Raw genomic sequence first — 25328 nt, forward strand, 5'->3', positions numbered from 1 at the left:
GGAAAAGGAGCAGCCTGAGCAAGGACAAACACAAAATCTACAGTTTGAAGATAAAAGGAGGCACCAGGAAGTCTAATGGAGCTAAGTCAAGAACTCAAGGAGATAAAAAGCTTAAAGAAGGGTCTGATGCTAAATGGAATAAAGGGACTCAGGGAAAGTGCCCACCCAGCTAAGCTTCCAAATAAGGAAAAGGGATTAAGGAAAAGCGTAAGCAGTTAAGGAAGACATTGAAAAGAGAGACCTGGTACAGATGTAATTGAATGAGGGTCTGTGTAACAGTCCCTGTAAGCAGCAGAATTTGGCAGCCATGGCCCTGTAGTTCTGGCTTTAGAGTCAAGGATACAAGAAAGACATTGTGGAATCTCACACCATGGCTAGGGAAAGCCACTGAAGTCATTCATGTGTCAGGGTGTCCCTACACAGAGGCTCACAGAGGCCATCGTGTAAAACTGTAAAAGTGAAGACCCCAAGATGTTGAAAATACTAGAGTCATGGGGTATCTGTCAAAGAGGCCTGCTAACAGGATTTGGAACAGTCCAAGAGAGAAAAGTGTTTTGCAGTCAACAAAGCTGGAAGGAGTCGGAGATCTGATGGGCACTGTGACATCTGATATGGAAATGGATAGTTTGGCGTTTGCACAGATGCTTTCAATTTTGCGTTGGTCCAGGATTTCCTCACCTCTTCTGTGGAACAGTAATGTATATCATATGCCATTGCATATTGTAAGTATGTGATCTGCTCTTTAATTTTTATTTTATAGGGGGTTACAGTTAAGAGACTGCCATGAGTCTCAGAAAAGAATTTGGACTTGGGACTTTTAAACAGTGTTGAGATTTATAGAATATGGGGATATTTGAATTTAGACTGAATTCATTTTGCATTATGATGTGGATACCAGCCTATGGGGAATTAAAATTGATTTCTAGAGTTTCTGTCCTCTCTTGAACAGTTGAGTGACTTGCCAAAACGAAGAAATTAAGAACAACAGGTTTTACAGATGCCTATGACTCACGCAAAGGGAAATGTCAAGAAGTTTTCCCCAAGAGAGATTTGAGCTCAAAGTAGAACCCTGGGAGGAAGGAGGTATAAATGTGTCACGGGCACTAAAGAGTATTGAAAGCCATTCCTCCAGAGAGTGTGATGGGAAAGTGAAGGAGGCACAAACCCACTGTGTCAGCCCTCGGAGCCTGAAGGATGTGCAGCTACAAATGAACCATTGATACACCTTATCAGGAAGGAATTGTGATCATGACTGTATTTTAGAAGGATCTCTTTTCTCTTCTGCTGTTACTTAGAGACAGACATGCTTGGGGGAAAAGACACCAGACAGGAGGCTGTTGCAATGACTTTTTGAGGTGATCATGACCTGATCCAAAATGTTAAATGTCTGGGAATAAGTGAAGAGGTGTTCACATTGACTTATGCAGGAAACATCGATGGATATGTTTGAGTCTTTCTGCAATTTTTACGCTGAAATCATTTATCACTGATTATAAGTAGAATGACCTCAGGTTTGACTACCCTATCGGGGGGGTCATCACTGCAGAAGATTGATTGTGATTCTTCCCTCTTTCAGCAACCATTAATTAATTGCCTGTATCTCTTCTCCTAAAGGGTAAAGTCTTAAAAGAATTCTTCCATCCGCATTGCCATAATAATTGGTATTTTCAATTTTTAAGTCTTGTTTAGGCAATCATATTGTTGAGATTTCCTAGGTGAAGCTTCTCTTTCGTATAGAAAGGATATTATCTCACAGGGGATATCGTTCCCAGTCCTCTGGACCATATTTTCTTGCTGCCCTCTCTTTCTTGATGATGCGATGCATATGTATCAGAAAGGACTGGACATCTCATGGTCAGTTTACTATGCATTTTACTAAGTTGTGGGTTCCTATAAATCTCTGTCTGCTAATAAAAAGAAGCTGCTTTGGTGAGAAGTGAGAGCTATGCTTATCCGTGGATATGAGGATGCATATTTAGAACACAGCTAGAAAGTATACTGGCCCTGTGAAGTGGCAATGGTAGTCTTTTTACAATGTTAGAATTTATTGAATAACAATACATTCACAAAGTGCAGTAATTATAATGGCAGTAGTCACCAGATTGTCCTCCCTAACTTAGTAACCTGGACAAGGTCAATGCAGGTACTTTTAGTCCCCTTCCCACCACCCGTGTGTGTGTGTGTGTGTGTGTGTGTGTGTGTGTGTGTGTGTGTGTGTGTGTGTGTGTAGTTTATGAAATGAATAGGAGAAGCTATAGCAATAGCAAAGTTTAAGAGGGTTCAAGAGTGGGCTTACAAATCCTGAAGAAGACTATTTCTCCCATTCGCAGCTTTCCTTAGTGGCCTGTATGTAGTTCTGTCTAGGATTGAGGTCTCTTGAGCTTTCCCCCCTCCACATTAGCATGTCTACTGGTCTTATCCTTGTCCAGGTCAGTTTTAAGCATACGCATATAAGTAATGCTATATGAACTGAACAGGAAAAACATATAGACATATATATATACATACATGTATACACACATTCACACACACACACACACACACACACACACACACACACACATTATTGAAAGCCATTGCCCCTGGAGAATAAAGAGAGGAGAGCATGTTGAATATTTATATATATATGAATTCATGTATTTTCCTGATATATATTTATATCAAGGAAACCAGGCCCAAGAATTTGTCAAACACTACAAACCTAGGAAAGGTTATACCACCCTCACCTGGGGAAGCCTGGCCTATCTCTGGGATGTCAACAGTCTCATAGTAATCCATCATCCATACACCTTGTGTATGCATCAAAAACTAATGACCTTCAGTGCTAGTTGTCCCTTCACCCACCTTTTCCCTCCTTTATCCTTCTCTCCTTTCACCCTTTCCATTTAATACTCCTAGTTTCCCCTTTATCTTTCCATAATACTAAATTGTTTTTCCCTTTCCTTGCAAGGGTGGTCCCTTACTAGGTACCTAGCCTTTGTGGTTACGTGGATTATATCAGATAGCAAAAATGTTAAAAGCTATCATAAAAGAAAACATGCAATATTTGTGTATTGGGGTATGGTTTACCTCACGTAGGGTGATTATTTTTTTTAGCTCAATTCATTTACCTGCAAATTTCAAAAATTCATTTTTCTTAATGGCTGATTACAAATGAGTTTGTCAGTCTTCTTCATTTTCTCTAAGAACCAACTCATTGATTCATTGATTTCTGTTGCTTTTGTTTGATTGTTTGTTTCTGTTTTAATGACTTTAGCCCTGAGTTTGACTATCTCTTCCTTTCTACTCTTTTGAAAATTATTTCTTATTCTTTGTTAGAGGTGTCATATGTATTGTTCTAATATGAGATCTCGCCAGGAGTTTTTTCTTTCTTTTTACTGTAAGCACTTAGTGCAACGTGAGTTTGCCTCACAGAACTACCTTCATTGTGTCCCACTGATTTTCGTGTGCTGTGTTTTAAGTTCCATTCAATTTTAAATGGTTTTTAATTACCTTCTTAGTTTCTGGATTGACCCAATTTTCATTTATTGGTAAGTTGTTTAGTTTCTACACGTTTGTGTACTTTATGTTCCTTTCTCTGTCAATAAGCACCTTTAATCCATGGTGATCAGAAATGATGCAGGGTGAGGGGGTATTTTAATTTTCTCATATCTTTTGAGAATTTGCTTTGTGTCCTAAGGTTTGTCTAATTTTGGAAAAAGTTTCATGGACTGATGAGAAGAAAGTATGTTTTGTTTAGTGTTTGGGTGGAATGTTCTGTTAGGTCCAATTAGTTTATGATGCTATTTACCTCCAGCTTTATCTGTTTTTGTCTGAATGACCTGTCTTTTGGTGAGAATGGGTTATTCAAGCCACTCACTATGCGTGTGTAAGGATCCATATGTGATTTTTTTTTTGCTATACTTGTGTTTCTTTTGTGCACTTGGGTATCTTTTGTTTGGCACATGAATGTTAAGAATTTTAATATCGGGGCTGAGATAGCTTAATGGTTAAGAGCACTGACTGCTATTCCAGAGGTCCTGAGCAACCACATGGTGGCTCACAACCATCTATAATGGAATCTGATGCCTTCATCTGTAATAAGATCTGATGTCCTCTTCTGGTGTGTCTGAAGAAATGGACACTGTAGTCATATACATAAATAAATATTTTTTTAAAAAAAGAATTTTAATATCTTCATGGTAGGTTTTTCCTTCAGTAGTGTCCTTCTCTATCTATTCTGTTTAGTTTTGGTTCAAAGTCTATTTTTCAGCTATTCAAATGATATACCTGCTTGCTTTTTGTGTCTATTTGCTTCCATCCTTTTATCCTAAGATATTGATGGCAATGTGTGTTTCTTGGATGAAGCAGCAGTATAGATCTACTTTCTAATCCATTCTGTAAGTCTGTATATATTGGGGAAATGAGAATATTAATACTGGGAATTGTTAATGAGCAGTGTTTATCAAGTCTTGCTATTTTGTTGTTGTGATATGGAATCCCTTCTTTTTGAAACTTTACTTACTATTTATTCTTTGTGTCCTCTTTGATAAAGCTAACCCCTAGTTTTTCATCTACAATGACTCAGGATGCTGTCCAGCTAATTTAGCAATGTCTGACTATGAATGGAAAGTCTAAGAATCCGTTTGTTTTTCAGTCCATGAGGCTGGATGCCTCGGCTGGGCTTCAGTGTTCACTGGAACCCTGAAGAAGTAGGCTCTGGTGCCAGTGAAGGAATGGACTTGTTAGCAAGGTGAGAGAGCAAGCAGACACAGAGCAAATCTTCCTTCTTTTGTATCCTTGTAGAGAATCCCAGCAGAAGCTGTGGTCCAGGTTAGAGGTGGGTTTTCCCAGCTCAAATGATCTGGATTCAAGGTGCATCTTCCTAACTCGAAGATCTGGGTTAGGAGTAGATCTTCCTACTTCAAATTAAGCAAGAATCTCTTACAGCTCTACCTTTCATTTTTTTTTTCCAGATGTAGTCAAGTTGGTAACCGAGAGTAGCCATTACGGAGCTGGAGAGATGTCTCAGTGGTTAAGAGCACTGGCTGCTCTTCCAGAGGTCCCGAGTTCAATTCCCAGCAACCACATGGTGGCTCACAACCATCTGTAATGGGATCTGACGCCTTCGTCTGGCTTCTGAAGACAGCAACAGTGTACTGACATACATAAAATAAATAAAATCTTAAAAAAGATATCCATTACATGCCTTCTGTAGAGGTAGATTGGAAAACAGAAATTGCTTAACTTTATTTTTATTGTGGAATTTTGTTTTCTCTGTCTTTTGTGATTGATACTTTTGCTGGGTATAGTAGTTTGGGCTGGCTTCTGTGGTCCCTTAATGTTTGTAGAACATCTGTCCAGGCTCTTCTGGCTTTCAGACTCTCCATTGAGATGGTGAATGATATTCTAATGGTTATGTAACTTAATGGTTATATGAACCTTGGTGTTTCTCACTTCCTACTTTTAATATTCTTTCTTTTGTACATTTTGATTATGTATCATGGGGAATTTCTTTTCTGGTGCTATTTGGTATTCTGTATGCATCTTTTACCCTCATAGATATCTCAATAAGTTAGAGAACATTTTTTGTATGATTTTATTAAAAATGTTTTTTGTAGGGGCTGGAGAGAACACTTAATGGTTAAAAGCACTTGAGTGCTCTTCCAGAGATCCTGAGTTCAATTTCCAGCGATCACATACATGGTGGCTAATAACCTTCTATAATAGGATCTGATTCCCTGTTCTGATGTTCATGAAGGCAGAACATTCATGCACATAAAACGCATTAAAAATAAGTCTTTAACTATACATGGACTGACCCTGGGCTCCAATCTCATAGGTAGCAATGAATAGCCTAGTAAGAGCACCAGTGGAAGAGGAAGCCCTTGGTTCTGCCAAGACTGAACCCCCAGTGAAGGTGATTGTTGGGGGGAGGGCGGTAATGGGGGTAGGATGGAGAGGGGAACACCCATATAGAAGGGGAGGGGGAGGGGTTAGGGGGATGTTGGCCCAGAAACCGGGAAAGGGAATAACAATCAAAATGTAAATAAATTTCACTCAAGTTAATAAAGATAAAAAAAAGATAAAAAAAATTGAGAAAATTTTAAATAAAAAATAAAATTATTTATCTAAATTATAATTTATATGCTTTATAGATCTTCTATATAATATGTAATTTATAAAATATAAAAAATTTAAATATGTATACTAGATAAATAAATAATAGAAATAAATAAATACATTCTTTCCCTTAAGAAAAAAAATAAGTCTTTAAAAAACAAAAATATTTTGTGCCTTCTACCTTGATTTCCTCTTATTTCTCTTTACCTATTATTATTCAAGGATTTGGTCCAGGTATGTATAAGAAAGAGGCTCTGGTCCTGAACTATGTATGTATAGAATGTTCATTAACTGATTGAATTTAGAAATGATGTGATATGGAGTTGATAATTGTTGGTCAGAATAATAAACATTATGCTGAAAACTGTTCCACACTTCTATGTGTTTGTGTGTATGCACTGAGTACTCTCCACAGTTACTTCTCTACCTTATTTTTGAGACAGAGTCTCTCTCTGAGTCTGGAACTCACCCGTTGGCTAGGTTGGCTGGCCAGTGAGTCCTAGGGATCCTTCTGCCTTCACTTCTCAATGATATGAATACAGGAATGGTCCAAGAGGGCCTACTGTGTCTTTTCTTTACATGGGAACTGGGATGTAAGCACAGGTCCTCATGTTTGTATAGCAAGTATTTCACTAATTGAGCCATCTTACTAGCCCTCTGTTTGAGAGAGACAAGAGAGAGAGACAAGAGAGAGAGAGGGAGAGAGGAAGAGAGAGAGAGAAGAGGAAGAGAGAGAGAGAAAGGAGAGAGAGGAGAGAGAGAGACTCACCACATAACTCAGCCTGGAATCACACTCACTGTCCTCTGCCTCAGCGTCAAGAGTACTTGGATTGGGGTTGGGGATTTAGCTCAGTGGTAGAGCGCTTGCCTAGCAAACGCAAGGCCCTGGGTTTGGTCCCCAGCTCCGAAAAAAAGAAAAAAAAGAAAAAAAAAAAAAAAAAAAAGAGTACTTGGATTATAGGCGTGCCCCAACATGCCTGTGATTTTTAAAAGCCGTGTATTTCATCTTTTCCTCAATTGCAGCACATCAGAGATCTGACTAGATAACACAGTCATAGTTGCTCTCACAGTTGCGTGAGCGAGCCTCACGTGTCCACGGTTTATCATGACGGGTATTCAGAAAAGTCCTGATGCCAAAATTAACACCTCTGTGTCCCCATGGTCTCAGGCCAGATCTCCCCCACTTAGTTCTGTGGATCCAGAACATCAACAAACAAGATGGCAAGGACAAAGGAAGTCATTGTGTGCGAAGTGGGCAGTTTGCAGCGGGGCTCGGAAAGGTTGTCTGGGCTTTGTAGTTTTTCCAGTAGTTTCTAATGAAGTGAGCTTTGTGAAGCCTTACTTGGCCATGCAAAGGCTCAGTATTCTCTGGTTTTCTTCCTCTTCCAGCCCAGCTGCTAGAAAAATTTGTAAGCAGTCCTTGATTTCTTCGAGTTGGATGTGACTGAATTAGACTGCTTTGCTTAGCATTTTGAAAGGGTTGTTTTTCTTGGTGAAGTGGAAGACTACACTGTTTTGAAATGATCTTAAGAGCCACTCAGGATTCATAACTTACATCAATTTCTTCTAGGGTGCATGAGTGTCTAAAAGAAGACTTTTTTTTTTTTTTAACAATTTTAATTTGAAGAAGTCAAGAAAAAACAAAACTGTCTTATGGTGATGAACCAGGAAAACATTTTTTTTACCTACTAATATATTGATCAATCAATATTGATTGGATTCCTACTATGTTTCTACTAAGCATGAGAGCCACTTGTAGCAATATCAGCAGCTACACCAGTTTCTATCACCAGTAGGTGGATAGAAACCGCCTACAAAACACATACATGGGCTCCCAGGGGTTCCTGGGAATTCATGGGAACCTGGACATATAGATGCAGGTTCCTTACAAACGTCAAAACATCCTATTTTAAGAGTCTTCATCTTTAAAGATTACCATGCTGATTCCCCTCCAGGGCTGGCCATGTAATCCAGGGCCACGGGCACGCTAGGCAAGTATTATGCAACCGAGCCATACCCCGACCCCGACATTTTGACATACTTACCTCGTTTGATTCTTTGTCAAAACAACACGTTAAAGTTTACATGTGGGTGTCCTTAATGCCTTAATTTTTATAGATGATAAAGCCAAGAGTCAAGGAATTGAACCCAACCTAGACCTGAATAAGAAAAAAACCCCAGTCTTTGCACTTTCAAAGACATTATTCCACATGTAGTCTTTCTTCTTTGCTGCAGTTTGTATCAAGAGGACGCTAATTATACAGCTCTTTAGGTGCTCAATAAAAAGGTGTTTTCAAGTAATCAGACTTTAGTGAGTGACTATGGACTTTGGGGTTTTACTAGAGGGGAATCACACCATACCGGAACTTCCACCAGGTGTCGCCATTTGCTACCCTCCCCTCCTCCCCGTAACCCTAACTTTAGTAAAGGGCCGAAGTGGCTCTGGCTCCTGGAAGCCATGATTGCACTGGCATGATGCTCGGAGCTGTGTTCCAAACAGCAGCAACTGAGGTTGGATCTTGATTCGGGGAGGAGGAACTTGAAAATGTAGTGCGGTCTCTGCCCCACTCCCAATTTTCTAACACCCTGAAGCATCCGCTCTTTGATTTGTCTTATGATTTCATATATGTGACAGCTCATTTCTGTCAGACGAGACAGGCAGAGCTGTAACTTGGCTTTTGGTGGAGACTGCTTGCAAAGGATGCCACAGGATCACCAAGCTTTCTCTTCTGAAAGAGGAAGTAGCAGACATTATCAATAACATGTGAAGACTATGAAGTTGTGTAAAAATAGTTAAGTAAATTATGACCAGTAAAATATAACACATTGCTCGAATGAGAGGTTCAAGTATTTGATACCAACTTCACACTTTTTCTGAAAGGTGCAGCTGAGACTTGAGTAGAGTGGAGTAGGGTTCTGAATAAGGGCTGAAAACAGCTCGACATTGTTCGACATGTATCTATGTACTTGTGTGTTTACGTATCCTGCTGGATCTACCTTCCATAAGAGAACAGAAAAGCAAACACAAAATCTCCATAACCCATCCATGTCCTATGAGGTAAGGAATGCCTGGTCTATGACCCTAGGCCTTAGTTGGGAGAGGACCCAGACACACAGTCTGCCAAATACAGGATAGACAAGGAAGACATGGGTTTTTTCTTTTAGTTACGATTATGAAACTTATATACAATGGAATCAAAATAAAGATACCAAATATCCAAGCCAGAACTTGGTGTGATACGAGCAAGACAATTTTAAGGATCTCAAAATGTGTAGAAATGGGAAGGAATACTTGAACTGGGACTTCCCTCTGGGCCAGATTTTCTCTCCTGGGAATCTGAGCTGAGAATATTGGAGCTTTTTTGGTGTCTTTTGAGCACGTCTACATACTCACGAATTCAGGACTGGAGCCACGAGCCTTTTGTGACCGTGTTCATCATCTTTATCTCCTAGTCATATGAACTTTTTTTTTTTTTTAAATACAAGGTCTCATTCCACAGTCCTCATTGGCCTAAAACTTGTTGTATAGACCAGGGTGGCCACAGAGGCCCAGAGATCACTTGCCTTGCCTCCCGGGTGGCAGGATTGAAGGTGTGCACCACCTTGCCGTGCTATCCGCATGCATTTTAAATAGGTGACTAAAAATACATCCATATTCTACATGTAGGATTTGAGTTTATTCGCAGTTTTATTTTAAATAAATATCCTTAGATAGGTCTGTCAGTTGAGAATGAATCCTGAAAATCTTTATTGTTGCAAATTCAAAACTCATATAAGCAAAAAATATTTTTATTGAAAAACATGGTTTGGTACAAAAGCAATGCCATATTAAACCAATGATATTGCCCATGATTTTGGGTTTCATTATGTATATAATTTGACAACATATTTGCCTCCCATTAAAAATTGCTGTCCTAGTTATTTTAATAAAGTTGCTTTACAAATCATCCCGTATCTAGAATGTGGCATATATCTGGCATCTCAGCACTTGGGAAACTGAAGGAGCAAGAGCAGAACATTTTTAGTGACTTGGAGAATTCAAGGCCAGCCTGGGCTACAAGGCTCACTGCTAAAGTATCCTGCAGAATTTTTTTTAAAGTAAACTCCCAAGTGAATTAAGTTTGATCTGAATTATGTTTATTCGCGGAATGAAAGAAAGTGGTTTTCTCTGTAGCCCATATCAAATTTACTCATTAAGTTCCCAGTAAACATTTGTCTATATCACATGGGGCACTTTTTAAAGGTTTTTATAATGATTTTATTGTAAAATTGAATCTAAAGGCTTCTAGACAGGCACTCTACCAGGGAATTATATTTCCAGGCTTCTTTGTTTCGGTTCATAGTTTTCCAGTGCTGTCTGGTACAGTGGGGAAGGCATGATGAAGTCTCCCCAGGCAGGGGTGGCCAAGATGGATCTAAGGGGGCCAGGATGCAGAGAAAAGAGAGTGCTGGCACTCAGCTGGCCTTATCTTATCTTTTCTTTTCTCTTTTCTTTTCCTTTCCTTTCTTTTCCATGTGTGTGTGTGTGTGTGTGTGTGTGTGTGTGTGTGTGTGTGTGTGTGTGTGTGTGTGTGTGCGCGTTTGGACTCTCCGCACACAGGATATTATCACACAACCAGTTAATCTTTTCTGGAACCCTCTCCAGACAAACACGAAGATGTGTCTCTTTGGTGAGTCTAAGTCTAGACAAACTGATAGTGAAGATTACCATCACAGTGACCCAATTAGAATTTCAAATGGGAATTACAGATATTCTGATGGTGGTTTCCTTGGAGGGTGTGGTGCATGTTTATGTGTATTCTACTGGTAGCTTGGCCTCCTCTGCATTTCCAGTCCCTTCTACAATTAGATTGGCTCTGGGCCTAGTTCTGACCATGGTGTATAGGAGTGAAGCCATAGGATTATTCACCTCCATCTGTTATCTAAGGTCTTGTTTGTCATTGTAGCACAATATAGCCTCCCAGGCTGTCTGTGTGGGGCGATACCCTGACTATGTTTCATTTCCTGACCCACTCAGATATAAAAGCATTACCACAGAGTACTATAGACTAGACAATGTAAAAAGAAAGGACCTTTACTTGGCTCACTGTATCAGAGGCTAGCAAGTTCAAGGACATGGCACAGGCACCTGCTGTGCTGTGCTGTGCTGTGCTGTGCTGTGCTGTGCTGTGCTGTGCTGTACTATATGCTGTGAAAGGTGGAGAGATGAGAGGGCATTAACAAGTGAGGGCAGAGGGGAGCCAAAGACACTATTGTGACAAACCTCTGTTGTGATAATTATCAACTCACTCCTGTCACAGGATATTACTTGGTGATGGCTACATCCTCATGACCAACCCTTTCCTGTTAAGACCTGTGTCCAAATACTGTCACCCTGTGGATCAAGCATGTAGTTTGGGGAACACAGCCAAACCACAGCAACCAGCTGACTTCAAGATTTAACATCTGGGTTGTTTGTCAGTAAAGGCGAAATCTCATGTTGATTCATGACAAAACCACTTACGAAATGTTAGGCGGCATTGTGCAGGTCGTTATCTGCCGTGCGCTTCAAATAGTTCACTTACTACAGCAAAGGCATTGGCTGGTGGCACATTGGATATCACGTCCACTCAAAGAACTGTCTACATAGCTCTGGGGATACAGCAAGAGATATAACAAGAATTTTTTTATGACCAACTGAAGTATTATTTGACTTTAACTTGTTCCATCCTTAGAACCCTTGTTTTTTATTTTTAGTTTACATTGAAATATAGCAATTTTGTGCAATTATGAGGTGGTGTGGAGTAATGTTTTGGTACATAAACACATGTAAATAATTAAATCGCCAAGCTTATTATCATGCTTCATCTTACCTACTCATGGTTTTGGGGGGATAGAAAATCTTCAAAACTCTTTAGTAACTTTGAAACAAACAATTTATGATTATTAATGTAGTCACCTACTATGTAACAAAACAAGACCCATTTCCCTGGTCTAAGGCATAGCGCCTTTTGGCCAACACTTTTTCTCTTCCCTAGACTTATTTGTTCTTCGTGGTATGTCCTGGGTTCTGTGAGCTAGAAAGTGAATAACTGAAGGCCATTTTTTTCTTAAGCTTTTGTTTTTGCTTCCCATGTGAGGAAAACCAGGTAAACATGGTTACAGACTGCTCGAGGCCCTGGGTCTGCAGCCTGTTGAACAGATCCACCTCTGCCTCAGTCGGAAAGGCCTTACAGTAAGTCCTGGACTACTTGAACCCATGCATGCTACTTCTGGCAGACAGAATCTGACAAAACTCAAAATGAGTCCTTTCTAAATGGCTTCAAGAATGACAGAAGACTTAAATTAATTGCTGTGAAGTTCTTTTCAGAAGACTTTTAGAAAGAAAAGACAGAACTGTGGGCTTAGTTAACACATTTTCTCAAGAAGTAGAATGTAGTTTGAATCCATTAAGAACGTGTTAACAGGGGTTGGGGATTTGGCTCAGTGGTAGAGCCGCTTGCCTAGGAAGCGCAAGGCCCTGGGTTCGGTCCCCAGCTCTGAAAAAAAAGAACCAAAAAAAAAAAAAAAAAAAAAAAAAAAAAAAAAGAAGAACGTGTTAACCACCAGTGAGTTCCTGGATGCCACAAGAGTGATTGCTTTCTTGCTGAGGTAGTTTTCCTGTCTTCTTTCTTTAATACTTTCCTTACACAAAACACGATGGTTTAGTAGTTGTCTTTAAAGTCCTTGAAATTTATTTTTCTCTACTCACTGCTTAAAATTTCAAAGTAAGTATTTTATCAATCAGCTGTTCAAAGGATCACACATTGCTGTAAGACAGATGGACCACAGTCCTGGAAAGGCTTTGGCACTGGAGTGAGGTGAAAACAAAAACAAAAACAAAAACAAAAACAAAAACAAAAACAAAAGACAGCTCTCCTGTCTCATCCCTGACATCACTGGGAAAGAAGACATCTATAGTCAGATACTGAAGTCTCACTAGACTGGCTGATGTCTCTCTCATGTCTCCTATCCTGGAAGACTGCTGACCCAGGATATATTGGTCCCACCCCCACCCTATTTATATACTTTGTTATGAAAGGAAATAAAGATACTAATGAAGAAAAAAATCTGATGAAGATAAGAATATGAAGAAGTGTGTCTGTACACTGGATGAGTATTCGTAAGGTAGTGTCATGTTAGAATATTTGTAATTAATTTGTGAAGAAAGATTCACTAAGAGTGTTGTGCTCCATATGTAGCTTGGTCTTCATGCAGGTCCTCCAACAGCAGGAGAATGGGCTGTCCCCGAATCTGTTACCTGCCTTCCTGTGGATCCCATTCCCCTAATTGAGTTGCTTTGTCTGGGCTCAGTGGAAGAGGACTTGCCTAGTCCTGCAATGACTTGATGTGCCAGGAGTGGGGTGGGGTAGGATGGGGTGCGATGGGGAAGTGGAGGGGGTTAGTGATAGCTAGATATGGATCTCCCTTCTCAAAAAAGAAGGGGAGGGGAAAATGGAGGGTATAGCTGCATGAGGGGGTACTGAGAGGAAGGGGATCTGATATTGGTATGTAAAATGAATAAACAAATAAATAAATTTAATAATAATTTAAAATACACAAACAAAAGAATGCTGTGTTTAAAAGTATAAGACCACATTTTAGTTTTCTTCTTTTGAGACAGAGTTATGTAGTGTTAATCCCCTCAGGTAAGAATAAGACTACTGTCTCAAATTTGAGCCAAATTTGAAGCAAGCTTTAATTAGATATTGGCAGGATAATAAACTCTGGCTTCCCAGAAAGTGGCCATAGGTCACATTTTGCAGACGTTTAAAAGGGAAACCCCATAGGGCCATACATTTCCCATCAGGTCCAATCAGGGGCAAACATATATCTCGACATACTTCCTGCCTACATGTCCCCTGCCTACATTCAATCAAGGACAAGCATACATCCTGATGTAGTTCCTACTCATGTACGTCCTGCCCACATGTGATCAAGTACATCCTGTACCATTGGGTAAGGCACACTTGTATAGGAGAATGAAAACATGGCTCATTATCGCCCATAAAACAATAGCCCCCAGCATCTCAGGAAGATTCTGTCCTTGGGCAAGGGGCTTACAGGTAATTTTGCTTCATGGATCTCTTAGACACAGTAATTAAAACTTGAAACATAACCTTGACTCTCATAGTAGCCAAGGCTGATCTTGACCTCCTGCCTGCCTCCAGCTTTAGCAAGTGCTGGCTTCGCAATTGTTTAGCATTTTTCTCCGAGGCTCTAAGATCTTGGTAGTTGGCCAGGCATGGGACCCCACACCTTTGCTTATAGTACTCAGGAGGCAGAAATAGGCAGACATTTAACGAGTTCAAGGCTACTCTGGTGTACACAGTGAGTTTCAGGCCATTCCGTGCTACACAGTAAGACCTTCTTTAGAAAGAAGAGGAGGAGGAGGAGAAGGAGCAGGAGGAAAAGGAGAAGGAAAAAGAGAAAGAGGAGGAGGAAGAGGAGGGGGAGGTAAAGGGGGATGAGGAAGAAAGAAAAAGCAAAGCAAAGCAAAGAGAAAAGAAAAGGACCCTGGAAATCCTGAAGGAAGTTTCTTTATTATACTGGAAGAAGGGTCAATGATTTGTCTCAGCAGCTAAGACCACTGGCTGCTCTTCATAGGCCTCAAATTCAATCCCCAGCAACCACATGGCCCCTCACAACCATCTATTACAGCATCTGATGTCCTCTTCTGGCCCGCAGATGTACATGCAGCAGAACACTCATACACTAAATACATTTTTAAAAAAAAAATTTTTTTTTTTTTTTTAGAATCCTGGAAGAAAAATCTCAGAAGTCTTAGGGAAATACCTGAAATTTACTCTCCAACCTGTTCAGCTTTCTGAAAGTCCTGATGTAATCTGGAGGGGGTCCAGATTTCATAAGCTGTCACCTATGCTGGACTTTTGCTGCCATTGCTGTTGAGTTAGTCCTGCTTCGGTAAGCATCCCTTCATCAATAATTCTATAAGTATCCCCAATAAACTCGTTGGTCCATCAGATTGGACTTTGGTGATACCATGACTTTGCTCTGTTTCTTATCTGAGGGTCTTGCATTTCTCCAGGAATAGTGTCACATAATGGGTATAGAGCTTTTTTCTTTTGTGTATGTTGAAAGTATTTTGTTGTGTATGTATATATGTGATGAATGCCCATGAGTGAGTGGGTGCCTGTGTTATGGAGGCCAAAGGAGGATATCAACTACTCTGTACTTCATTCCTCTGAGACAGGGTCTATTACTGAACAGGACGCTCATCTGTTTCAGCTAGGCTGTCTGGCCAGTGAATTCCTGGAATCTGCCCATCTCTGCCACCTAATGATGAGGTCACAGGCACATGGAACCACGTTCTGCTCCTATGTATATGCTAGGTATTCAAATGCAAGCTTTCATGCTTGTACATCAAGCACTTTTCCTCATTGACCCATCTTCCCAGTCATAGTCCATTTTCTAAATTGCTCCTGGCAACTATCAGTTTAGCACAGAGATGGTCAGAAAACCCAGACTCATGTCACTGCTCAGCTGATTTCCAACATCCCATATGTAGTCAGCAGTATTTCAAAACTTGTTTTTCATGTCTAAACCTTGTTTGACAGCTTCAATCTACTGACTTAATGAAGTTGGCCAAGAATCCAAATGAAAGGAACAACCAGAAGTGCCATGATAATAAATGTGGGCAATTAGCATGTCAGTAACACCAATCTAACCTGTCTGTGCGATATTTTAGCATGCATTCTGCAACCAGTAAAAACTCACGGGAAATCGCTAAAAGGAAATCAGTGTGTTGTAGACATTGAGTTTAGCCCTACGGAGATTGCACAACTATAGTCCGGTATCAAAACCAGGAGATCATCATTGGTACGATTCATATTGGCTACTCGGAGTTCCCATGTATTTCACGCACTTGTATGCTTGTGAATGCACGTGTGTAGCTATGGGAGGTTTTATCACATGCCTAGACTTGTGGGCCAGTCACCACAATTAGGATGTGCCCCTCCAAGGCTCCTACCAAACCATCCGTTTACCTCTTTCTAGCTATAGCCACCACTTTCTCTTCATTTCTAATGTTGAACAAAAAGTAATCTATTCTCCATCACCATGGTTTTATTTCCGGAATGGTATGTAGGTGGAATCATACAGTATGATCTTTGGGGATTCGTTTTTTGTTGTTGTTGTTGTTTTTTTTTTTTTTTTTTTTTTTTCATTAAGCATTTCCTTGAGATTTATTAGAGTTGTAGATCAACACTTGCTTTCTTCCATTTTTTGACACTTATGGTTTCTTGCACTTTGTCCCACCACAACCTCACAGAAATACTTCCACTACCAACTATCCTTTGACCCACTGACCTGGGTACGGGCTCCTCATTGCATGCATTCCTAGGCCAAAGATGTAAAATTTGCTGCAGATGCCTGAGCCTTAATCTTTCATGGAGTAGACCTTTCAGCCAATGTTGTAGCTGTCATTCAAAGAAGAGAACTAGCGATTACTGAGTAGAGTTGGAGAAGTCCCATAGTAACAAAAGATGGGGTCACTGTTTCAAGTTAATCAACATAAAGAACAGACACACACATTTAGAAGCCAAACTTGTTCAAGATGTTGCCAATAACACAAATGAAGAGGCTGGGGAGTGGCAGCCCCATTGCTACTCCTCTGTCATGGAGGGCTTTGAGGAGATTAGCAAAGGGTCTAAGCCAATGGAAATCTCAAGAGATGTGATATTGGCTCTTGATGCTGTAACTGTAGAACTTACAAAAAGATTCTTGACCAGTGACAGTCCCTGAAGAAATCATGCAGGTTGCTATGATTTCAGCAAATGGAGATGAAGACATTGGAAACATCATTTGTGATGCAATGAAAATGGTTGGAAGAACGAGCATGAAGGACGGAAAAGTTCCCAAATGGTGAATTAGAAATTATTGAAGGAGTGAAATTTGATAGGGGGTATATTTCTTGATATTTCAATAGTATATGAAAAAGTCAAATGTGAATTCCAAGATGCCTATATTCTGTTCAAAGAAAAGAATATCTCTAGTGCTCAGTCCATTGCACTTCGTTCTCAGATGCTCTAAGCTCAGCGGGTTTAAATAGGCTAATAGTTGGCATTCAGGTTATAACAGCCAAGAGTCCAGGGTTTGGGGGCAATAGGAAGAACCAGACTAAAGACATGGCTGTTACTCCTGGTGGTGCTGTGCTTAAGGAAAGGGAGTGGAATTCAAACCTAAAAGATGTTCAAGCTCATGACTTAGGAAGTTGTCTCCAAAGATGATGTCATGCTTTTGAAAACAAAGGTGACACACTCAGATTGAAAACCATATTCAAGAAATCACCAAACTGTTAGTCACGACTAGTGAGTGTGAAAAGAAAAAGCTATGAGTGGCTGATGAAAGCTTCAGATGGAGCAGCTGTGCTGAAGGTTGGAGGGTCAAGTGATGCTGAAGGAAATGAGGAGAAAGACTGTCATGGATACTCTGAATGCTTCAAGAGCAGCTGGTGAAGAAGGTACTGTTTGTGTGTGTGTGTGTGTGTGTGTGTGTGTGTGTGTGCGCGCGTGCGCACACGCGTGTGTGTGTGCACGCATGTGTATACAAACACTGTTTTGGATCATTCTATCCTTGGACTCATTAAAGCCTGAAATTAAAGATAAAAAATAGGTGTAGAAATTACTCAAAGAGCACCCAAAATGTCTGCAACGACTATTGCTAAGAATGCAGTTGTTGAAGGAACTTCGATTGTTGAGGAAATTCGGCAAAGTTCTGCAGAAGTTGGTTATGATGCTACACGGTGGAAAGAGGAATCATTGATCCAACAAAGGTTGTAAGAGCTGCTTTACAACAAAGGTTGTAAGATGCTGCTGGGGTGGCCTCCTTGTTAACTACAGCAGAAATTGCAGTGACATGAATCCCCTTTGTTTAAAGGTTTGAGAATGAAAGTTGATTCCTTCTGGCTGCTTCACAATATTCTCAGACGTGTGTCCTGACGTACCACAGCCTGTCCCTGCATTCATTTTTGAGGGATTTTTGGAATATTACAAATAAAGCTGCTGTAGAGTTGTACAAGATATGTATGAATGTGGATTTTCATCTCTATGGAATACATTCGCAATAGTGAACATGTAGGAAGAGGCATGCTCATCTTTCTATATTGGCTGTACCATATTATGTCCTCATAGCCATGTGGGAAAGACTCAGTTTCTCTGCATTCTTGGCAACATTAGAAAGTGACACCTTTTATATATTCTAGTTATTACTATTTTGTTGAGATTATAATTTAATAACAATACTTCTCCATTTCCTTTCCACTTTCCAAGACATTCCACATATTCCTTCCTGTTCTTCAAATCCATGGCCTCTTTTTTTCACTAATTGTTATTACATGCCTCTGTATTTGTATGTTGTCTTAGTTGCTTTTCTCTTTCTGTGAAGAGACACTATGACCAAGGTGTTTTTTATAAGAAAGCATTCAGTTGGAGGCTTGCTTACAGGTTTAGTCCATGATCATTGTGGTGAGAAGCCGGCCAGCATTGTGTACCTGAGAGCTTTACAGTCTGATCCATAGGCAGAGAGATACCAAGCCTGGTCTTGGTTTTGGAAACTTCAAAGCACGCCCTCAGTGACACACCATATCCAACAAGGCCACACTTCCTAATCCTCCCCAAATGTTCTTACAACTTGGAACCAAACATTCAATCATATGAGCCTATGGAGGACATTCTGGTTCAAAGGACCAACTATGTATAGGAGTCTAAGACTATCCTTGTTGAGTTCACATTTGGACAATTATGTTGATGAGACTTTATGGAGGAACCTATTAATATTACTAAGAGATACAATCTCATATCAAACTCCTTGATCTTACAATCTGTCCACTCTTCCAAAATGTTCCCTGAGCCTTAGGTGCAGGAGTGTTTTGTAGATGTATCAATGGGATTGGGTTCCACAACTCTGTACTTTGATTGGTTGTGCCTCTTCTGTAATGGTCTCCATATGTTGCAATGAGAAGTTTCTCTTTTAGGGGGTAGAGAGACTACACTTATCTGTGAGTGTGCAAACACAGAAGGTTATACATTGTTCTTAAGGATTGTGCTGGTTTAGTAAATTAGTGGTTGTAGATTTTCCAACATCATGACTTCACTTGTACTCAGCGGTTAACTAGATTTCCAGTACCAGGCATGGTATCCTCCTGCTGAATGGGTCTTAAGTGCAATTAGAGAGTTGTTAGTTACTGTCAAGGTACGTGTGCCACTCCTACACCCATGGGGTTGTTGAAGGTTAATGTCATTATGCAGGTGAAGGCAGACACAAGATAAAATGAGGCCTGTCATTGGACGAGAAGGAAGGAAGGCGAGGGCAGACGTTTTAGAAGGAGAGGGAGAAACAGAAGAGAGAGGAGAGCCAACATGGAGGCAGACATAAATTATCCTCGCCGTGTATTTCTACATAGATACAGGTTGTTATGAATATTTCTTAAGGGATGGGTTTCTATAGGTCAACTTATCTTATCTTGGTGGGCTGTTTATATCTATATTAATTGGTTGTGAGTTTATTGAGTGGTTGTACTGTGGACTGAGATTTTAACATATAAATCTGATTGATAAGTTATAGTTTATTGAGTCCTGACTTCACTGGGCAGTTGGGAGTTTATACCTTAATTACCAGGGGGCAGTCATTGGGAGTGTGAGCAGAGTTTGTGGCAGGGAGCTGCGATAGGCCAGCCCACACTGGACTTCTAGAGCCCTGATTTTACTGGGTAGCTGGAACCAGAGAGTTGGAGGATAGCAGAGAGCCACCGGGAGAGATACTGATCAGAGATAAATTATGGTTAGTTCCAGAGGGCCCTCCGGTGCTGGAACTAACTCTAGGGACCAGCATGATACCTTGCCATGCTGGAGTGGCTCACGCACTGTTTGGGTCTGAGATGGTCCCCACAGTGCCATGTGGCCCTACAGGTGCTGGTGACGGGATAAAAGGTTACCTATTTTTAATATTTACCACAACATTGTGCTATGATAATTGTAAATGTGGTTCACAGGTATCATAGCTGAGTAAGAATGTTTGTTGCTTCCCTCCTTTGGAGTCTTGCATGGCTCCTTCTGGTACAATGAAAACTAGTCCTCAGGTAGGGGATACAGGTAGGGGTTTCTGGTTCCCATTTCTGAAGTTCATGGTGTCTCCAGCAATAGGGACTTAGGTTCCTCTGCTGGGGGTGAGGGTGAGTAAGGGCAACAGCAATACACTGTATGTTTTGGGAGTCTTTTAGACATCCCTGGCCAATAACTTAAAAGTGGATGTGTCATGTCATGTTAGGTGATCTTTGACTCTTGGAGGGACCATCATCATCCTAGGTAAGAAAAGTTCATTATAACTGTATATACACTGAATTCCATGCATTATAGATTTTGGTGTCTTTATTTTGTTTTTGTAAATTGTTAATAGTTTGATTCCTGATGGCTTTTTAGGCATTCTTTTTGTCTACTAATATTTTTATAGTTATTTTTTCCATTCTGCTAATATACTGTATACTGTTTTAAAATTTCATTGTTGCTGATGCTGTTGGATATCTTTACCTGTGTTAATCTGTCATCTTTATATGCTAATCTATGACTTTTGCCCCTATTCTAATTAGGTTGTTTTATTTTTCTGAGTTTTTTCCCTTTAAATCTACTTGACTCAAGGTGTGGTAGTTGAAAATGCTTGGCCCAGGGAGTGGCACTATTTGGAGGTGTGGCTTTGTTGGAATAGGTGTGGCTTTGTTGGAGCAAGTGTGGGCACGGCCCTTAGGACCCTAGTCCTAGCTTCCTGGAAACCAGTCTTCTCCCAGCAGCCTTCAGATGAAGAGGTAGAACTCTCAGCTCCTCTTGCACCATGCCTGTCTGGATGTTGCCATGCTTCTACCTTGATGATAGTGAACTGAACCTCTGAACCTGTAAGCCAGCCCTGATTCAGTGTTGTCCTTATAAGAGTTGACTTGGTCATGGTGTCTGTTCACAGCAGTAAAACCCTAACTAAGACATGAGGGTTCTAATAGATTCAAGGTAGTGGTTTGTGAAAGGCTATTCCTTGGCCTTATGTGTTTGAATATGTGGTCCCCACATGACAAACTTGTTTTGGAAGGTTGTTGAACATTTAAGAGATGAAGGTTTACTAGAAGAAGTGTGGTAACTAGGGGTGGGTCTTGAAGGTGTGTAGCCTGTCATCATGTCCCATTGGTTCTGCCAAGATGTGAGGATGTTAAAAGTCCAAGCTGCACAGTCCTGTAATTTTGGAGTTGCATGCCTTCCCCTCAATGGTAGACTGTGTCCCCTCAAGCTAAGAGACAGAATACATCTGTATTAATTGCTTTTGTCATCACAATAAGAAAAGTTTCCAATTCAATAGGTTAGCAGATTCTTCTTGCCATTTTAAATTTCATCTTTCATAATCTTAATAGGGGTTTTTGTGGAACAAGCTTTAAACATCCTGATAAGGTACAGCTTATTGACTTTTTAAAAAATAAACTGTTTTTGATGTGTGTGTATTCTTTGCTTAATGCTGTATTTTCTCATACATGTATAGTTGTTTTCTATATAGTCACTTGTGGTCCATTTTGATCAGTTTTCTGAGGTGTAGGGGTGAGCTTGAAGAACTTTGAAGGGTTTTATTGACGATCCCTTGGCATTGAGACACATTTTAGCCTATGTTCTCTTTTACTATTTGTACAAATTCTTACTGTTTTTCTATCAATTTTTAGATTATTTATGTACATTTTAATATTTCTCCTTCCTTCCTTCCTTTCTTCCTCTCTCTCTCTCTCTCTCTCTCTCTCTCTCTCTCTCTCTCTCTTAAAACTTTTGCAGTCATTTTACCCTGATTGATGATGTGGTGGCTTGAAATAAAATAGTCAAATAGTCCCTATAGGTCTGTAGGGAGTGGCACTATTAGGAGATGTGGCCTTGTTGGAGTGGGTGTGACCTTGCTTGAGAAAGTGAGTAACTGTTGGGCAGGCTTTAAGGTCTCCTATGCTCAAGTTATACCCAGTATGGCTCACAATCTTCTGCTGCTGCCTGCAGATGAAGATGTAGAGCTCTTTGCTCCTTCTCCAAAACCATATCTACCTCCATGCCATCATGTATCTTTCCAGGATGATAGTGGACTAAACCTCCGAAACCGCAACCCAGACCCAGTGAAATGTTTTCCTTTAAAAGAGTTAAAGAGTTAAGAGGCCGTGGTGTCTCTACACAGCAGTAAAACCCCTGACTAAGACAGATGATAGCCTATCCTTCATAGTTTTACCTCTCTACCTATTTGAAAGAATGTAATCACATATGTATTCTATATTACTCTGGAGCAATGCTAATAATATCACAGTGTTTTTTTGTCTTTGCAATATACTGTAAATCACCAGGAAAGAGGTAGCCTGTTTTTCTCTACTAATTTTTTTTAACAACTAGTCCAAGGTTTTGCAGATAACAACAGTTCATTGATTTGTAGAATCCAAATAATTGCATATCACCAAACTTTTAATCGTTAGGTAGAGACATGTATCATTTGTACATTCAAATGCAGTATGTAAAGTTTTCTCTAAAGATAAAAAGGGCCTAAAGGAATAGTAGCATCCAAACTGGACCACTGCCTGCTATTCTCAGTGGTTGCTGTGCAGGCTGGAACCTGCTTATTTGGGGTAACAAGTCAAGGTCAAGATACCAGATTGGACTACCCAGGACCAACAAAATGCAGTGGTTCCAGAATGCTGTCTGAAGGTATCCTGGTTATTCTTAAATTTCTATTTTCATGTGATTCCAAGTAAAGCATACCTGTCACACATCTAAAAATTAATAAAACACACACATATATAAAATTATAGTCTGTATTATACAGTTATATAAAGTTGTGCACATATTCAACTGCATACACAGTTGGCTTTCTTTATCTAAGGATTCCATATCCACCAGATCTGCATACTTGTATTCAAACAAGCATACACTGAGAATTATACACATATGTATTCTATAAAAAATGTATATTAAATCACATCTATACTGGACATGTACAGATTTTTTCTTGTTATGTCTAAAGAATTAAGAATAAATATTTGAATAATATTTTTATCATTTTATTATAAATTGTATTAGTTTAATATATTATAATTATTTAATAAGTATATTAAATTATTTTTATTATAGATAATTTAGATATGATCACTAATGTACGGGAGGATGTGCATACATTGTGCTAATACTTCACTATTTAAATAACTAACTGATGGTTTTCATATCAGATGGGTATTACAACTAACCAATCTCCTTGAATACACATGGAAACACACACACACACACACACACACACACACACACACACACACTCTTTCATTGCTGTCTATTTTTTAAGAATAATGTCCAATTTTTAGCTTGTAGAAATCTCTTTTGAATATTATTCGCTTTTAGATATTTGCTAATAAAGATCTCCTAGTAGGTGGGTTATTAAATAGAAAAAGAAGACACAAAACTGGAGCTGGGTGTGGATCTGGGAGGAGTTAAGGGAGGCATTGATAATTAAAATATTCAAAATGCATAAGGATCTCCTAATCATGACATCTTTCCTTTTAGTTTCAATTTGGCGACTTAATGCTTAGCTGGTTGTGGCACACATTTTTAACTACAGTACCTGGGAGACTAAGACAGTAGGATTTTGAGTTTGAGGCCAGTTTTAGGGACACAACGAAACTCTCATCTGAGAACTTCGAGAATGAGCCGCTGATCAGATAAAGTCCTGTACTTAGTTGGCGACAATAATTGGAGTGGCAGATTCACGATGTACTCACATATATCAGAAAATTAAAGTTATTTCCACAGAAAAAAAGACTCACAATAAACTTATTTTTCATTTTCTTTTAACCCTTCCTCTGCTCATACGGATTAGTTGAAATACCATCACAGGGCAGGTCTAGAGAATTAAGTGCAGAGTTCCATATAACGATCAGTATCAGGATGTAGGCCGCGGCTCAGGAACAACTGTGGCTTCCAGCACTAACTGACTCCCTTGGGCAGGTTTTCTGTGGTCTGCTTTTGCATCATTTAGTTCTGAACTCTGATAATTATTTCTTTAACACAGACACGAGCCCATTCCTCTCCATACTGTAACCTTTTATTAACAGTTGTGCTTTATTAATAGTTAAGAGAATTTGCCATCTCACACTGTACATTCTGCCAAGAAACATACAACCCCGGATAGGAGAAATGATCAATGTCAGAAACTCACACTTGGGAAGCTCACTTTAGGAAGCTACACATTTAACGTCTTTAATGTTCACGTTCCTATAGAAGCTTCTCATTATTTTGTAATAATATTTTTAGAAAGAAGTCTAATTTTCTTTCACAATTTCTATCAGAGAAAAACATTCAAGAACTAGTAGCAACAGCTAAAGAAGCTAAATTTCCTGCTTAAGAAAAAAAAAAAATATCACCTAAAAAACAAACAGCCGGGGTTGGGGATTTAGCTCAGTGGTAGAGCGCTTGCCTAGCAAGTGCAAAAGGCCCTGGGTTCAGTCACCAGCTCCGAAAAAAAGAAAAGAAAAAACAAAACAACAACAACAACAACAAAAAAAAAAACCCCAAAAACAAACAGCCATAACTCTGTGGACGTAGCTCAGTGATTGAGTGCCCGCTCAGTGTGCCTGAGGCCAAGGCTTCAGTCTCTAGCACAAAAGCATAGCAAATAAACGAACAACCACAAACCATTAAAAAAACAAAAACACAGCAACAACAAAAAAAGCAATGGTGAAAGAGAGCTGTTTAGGGTGGAGAAAACTGGACACCAGGTAGTTTTCAAATTTTTAGGTTTTCTGTAAATTATTCCAAAAGTATTCTTGATAAATCACCCATAGTCTACTGCGATAAAATTGGCTACTGGCTTTATATTCTTCAGGGGTTAACCTTTGCCCGGCCAAAGACAGTGGGGATTGTGACGATCATCTTACCTTGACACCAGTCACAGCCTGAGAGTCCCCTTTATTTTCTGGGTCTTGGGGAATACTGGAATTGGAATCTTTCTCTGCTCTGATCAGGGGCAGCAACTGTGCCTGCGCAGCCTGCCTGGAAAGATGCTCCTCCAGGTAGCCTTGGTTTCCTTGGGGAAGGCTGGGCATGTTTTACTAACAAATGCCCTACCGGAATCTTGTCATCGGGTTTTACCAACATCCGGGTATCGTCTCTGTTCTTTGGCTGGCTAATGCTGGCCCATGTCTGAGTCTG

At 39.9% G+C, this 25328-nt stretch overlaps 1 protein-coding gene and 1 pseudogene across 1 annotated transcript in view; one reads left to right on the forward strand and one right to left on the reverse strand.

Moving 5' to 3' along the window:
- The window catches only part of Rgs20 (regulator of G protein signaling 20), a 113153-nt gene extending 87825 nt beyond the window's left edge, over positions 1-25328 (reverse strand). Inside the window, exon 1 of the mRNA XM_032906417.1 lies at positions 25055-25328. Coding sequence (XP_032762308.1) covers positions 25055-25222 — 168 coding nt within the window. The 5' untranslated portion in view covers positions 25223-25328. The remainder of the gene's footprint in view (positions 1-25054) is intronic.
- Positions 9149-18016, forward strand: LOC116885519 (annotated as a pseudogene).

The sequence above is a fragment of the Rattus rattus genome, chromosome 1 (assembly GCF_011064425.1).
Source record: "Rattus rattus isolate New Zealand chromosome 1, Rrattus_CSIRO_v1, whole genome shotgun sequence".
Lineage (NCBI taxonomy): Eukaryota > Metazoa > Chordata > Mammalia > Rodentia > Muridae > Rattus > Rattus rattus.